Below are 3,026 nucleotides of genomic sequence, written 5' to 3'. Positions count from 1 at the left end.
TGCGACGCTCCCCTCCCCTCCGCAGAGGCCACTCACTAGTCCCGGCGTCATCAAGCAGCACTAGCACGCCCTCAAGTCTCCATCCCGTGGCCCCTTTGATTCCTCGAGGGAAAAAGTCCACGTCGTATCGCCCGTCGCGATATACCTACGGTGACCTAGAGATCCCAGTCGAACCTGGAAAGTACGGATAGTCAGCCTGCACACACCTGCTTACGCCTGCGGCCTGTCTGGCTCGCCCTTGCAACCTCGACGTTCCACTCAAACAGGCCTTCTGGCGACCCGCTCCCACTCCGGCCTAGGTATTGCTGGTCGCAGTCAATCTATCTGGCTGCGTGCCTGTCAGCTAGTCTCGTCGAACAGAGAGGGTCCCATTAATAGAAGTCCATTTAGGTAACTAGAATGCCACCTTCATCGTCGTCGCCACCCCCAATCCTCGCCATTACGGCCACTTATCTACACCTGCTGGCCCAACATCTTCCCCGGCCCATCTACGAACTCCTCCAAAAGCTTCACCACCACATTGCGCGCTTCTTCGCCGCCGTCACATCCTCGGCTATCGTCGTTCGCATACACTCGTTTATCCCTGCCAAGATGCATCGCCCTCTGGGCTTCTCGGCCTTTCTGGTTACGCTGTTCTTGATATTCGGGCTACCCGTCATCCTCGCCCAGAGTGAGCCGTTCCACTGTTATCCGTACCCGCCCGCCGACAAGCTCGCCAGTCCTTTCATCACCCTGCAGCCGCATTGCTGTAAGGGCTCAATCGACAACAAGCTCAGAGTGGGCACCGACTGCGAATTGGCCAACGGAGGAAAATACAAGACAAAATTTGGACAGGATCTGGGAACTTGCGCGACAGGCTGGGTGGACGCGTGCTGCATGCGACTGGTATGCTCTCACATCAGACTGTCTCTTTCGGAGTTATCGCTAACGGCTGACCTAGCATTACCCGCCCGAAATTGCCAGGCCAGAAATGTCCTACTGCGATGCAGGCTTTCTCGTCAAGGCCGAAGCCAAGAATATTATCGATGCCCGTAGCTGGAACCCAAAGAAATACGGAATCTGATGATGGGAAGCGAGAGTTGGGACATCGATCACACAAACATGGCTACAATGCTGCGAGCTTTGCTCGATGACATTCAGCAACGGCAGGGTCAGGCGAAGCGAGAGAAATATGGGACACCTCCACGGCCGATGATGCCCCAGGGAAACCGGCGTGGGGCGAGAAATCGAGCGAGACCTAGCGAAAACCCAGCGGCTCCAGCGAGTCAGGGAATCCCCACCGCCGCCACGATCCGAGGGAAGGGAGTATCGACCAGGAGCGCGGGAGCACTCAAGAGGCCACCCGGTGCTGTTTGAGAGGGAGGAAACACACTACCACCTAACGACTGGCGAAACACAGGCATTTTGGCGTTTTGCGGGCAGCGACTGCATTATGATGGCACGATTGCGACGGTCGCCCTCGTTCGGAACAACTTAGGGCTTCCGCATTATATACCCAGGGTGACTGATTTTCGTTACCTACCATTTGCGTCCTATCTTGTACAAAAGCAGTCAGGATATTTAGACGAGGGGCCGGAAGAAGGGGCCGAGAAGAAACGAAACACAGATGATTGACTGCCGGAGGCCGTGTGTCACCGTGGTCTGGTCAAGTTCACCTTACTTATGTATACCTAGTGTGTGTGTGTATTATTAGGAGTGTCTCATGGTTGTCAGTCAATCCGATCTCCACCTTTTTCGGAATGGTTTGGTCCTCGTCGGGTCTCATCGGACAAGATCACCGGCCAGTTTGCCCACTATCTAGTTGTTGTGCTGCCTATGATTTCTGCTGGAGATGGGCACGATGGCCATGGCGCGAGAAGCTGAGTATAGTCGAGTTTGTGACGACGAGTCAGCAATGGGGTGTCGTCTTGTCGTCATCCAAGTCCTCGACGTCAAAGCCTTTGGGAAATGGCCTGACTGTCATAGTTATCCACGCCCGACCGAACTATCAAGTGGCGATGGTGTCGGGTTCGGTATGCACGTGTCACCCCGCGGGGTAGGTAGGCACTGGACGGGTGGCGAGCGGTTCTATCGGCTGCGACGGTCAGCCCTGTGGGAAGAAAAAGGTTTGGACCAGTGCAGCAGACTGGCGAACTCCTGTAGGTGGTCCATGTTTTTGGGGTTCGAAACTTGGATTGAAGACGATCCCGTCGGGCAGATTACTCGGAACTCGGAACCCAGGCGAGACATGGCAGCGAAGATGGCGATTTCTGCCCGTGGGATACGCGGATCAACGAGGGAGCCGACGATATGGCTTGATATTCCGACTGGTTGGTTCGGGTGACCACCAAGTTGCAAGATCACGGGTGGGCAGGACAACTCTCCTGATTACAATTTCTTTTCTGCCCAGTGGGCGTTTGCAACAGTGCCAAAACTTGGGGAGAAGTTTAAGGGTAGCAGTGTATGTGATTTTTGTAGGGGATATAAAGCGATACCGAAAACTCAGACTCCAATTGGATGAGCTATGGAAGTAATTGGGGAGATGATGATGATGATGATGGTAACTGTGGTATCCCCTCCCATATCTGTAGAGTCGCTCAAAACCCAAACACCGAGCAGAAAAAAACACCGTGTGTTCATTATGATTTTACTAGACCACTTACCTGCGTACTCTGGTCAATGGCCGTTCGGACGGTTGTACTTGATTGAGGATGCGAGTACGACAAGGACTATTTCGAGGTGCGCCTTTCCTGCAGGATGATGTGCAGCTTTGGAGCAATTTGAGCAGTGTAGCAACTGAGGCATGCACCTTTGGTAAGGTAAGCTTTGCTCGCAGGTTACCTAGGTTGGTAGCAGCTTGCAGGTACGTATTTCTTGGAGGCATCGAGAGGATGGGGCATCGGATAAATTAGTACGTATTGTCCATCCCGATCCGACCTCATCTCTTCGAGTGCTCCGGAAGAGATGTTCCTGTTTCATCTTTTCTTTTCGGGACACGAATGTCCTCCGTTTTGTGTTGAGCGCGAACTGCCACTGCTTTCAGTCAA

At 53.7% G+C, this 3,026-nt stretch overlaps 1 protein-coding gene across 1 annotated transcript; it reads left to right on the top strand.

Annotated features, from left to right (window-relative positions):
• Window positions 1–399: 399 nt before the first annotated feature.
• BDZ83DRAFT_593016 (uncharacterized protein) lies at window positions 400–1,063 on the top strand (the record flags this gene model as incomplete). The annotated part of the gene is made up of 2 exons (XM_060506591.1): window positions 400–885; window positions 941–1,063. The coding sequence occupies 2 exons, from the start codon at window positions 400–402 to the stop codon at window positions 1,061–1,063; spliced, it is 609 nt and encodes a 202-aa protein (XP_060358157.1).
• Window positions 1,064–3,026: the final 1,963 nt, after the last annotated feature.

Source organism: Colletotrichum acutatum, assembly GCF_030867785.1.
Source record: "Colletotrichum acutatum strain CBS 112980 chromosome Unknown BDZ83scaffold_203, whole genome shotgun sequence".
NCBI lineage: Eukaryota > Fungi > Ascomycota > Sordariomycetes > Glomerellales > Glomerellaceae > Colletotrichum > Colletotrichum acutatum.
This window is presented reverse-complemented; position numbering and strand designations above follow the sequence as displayed.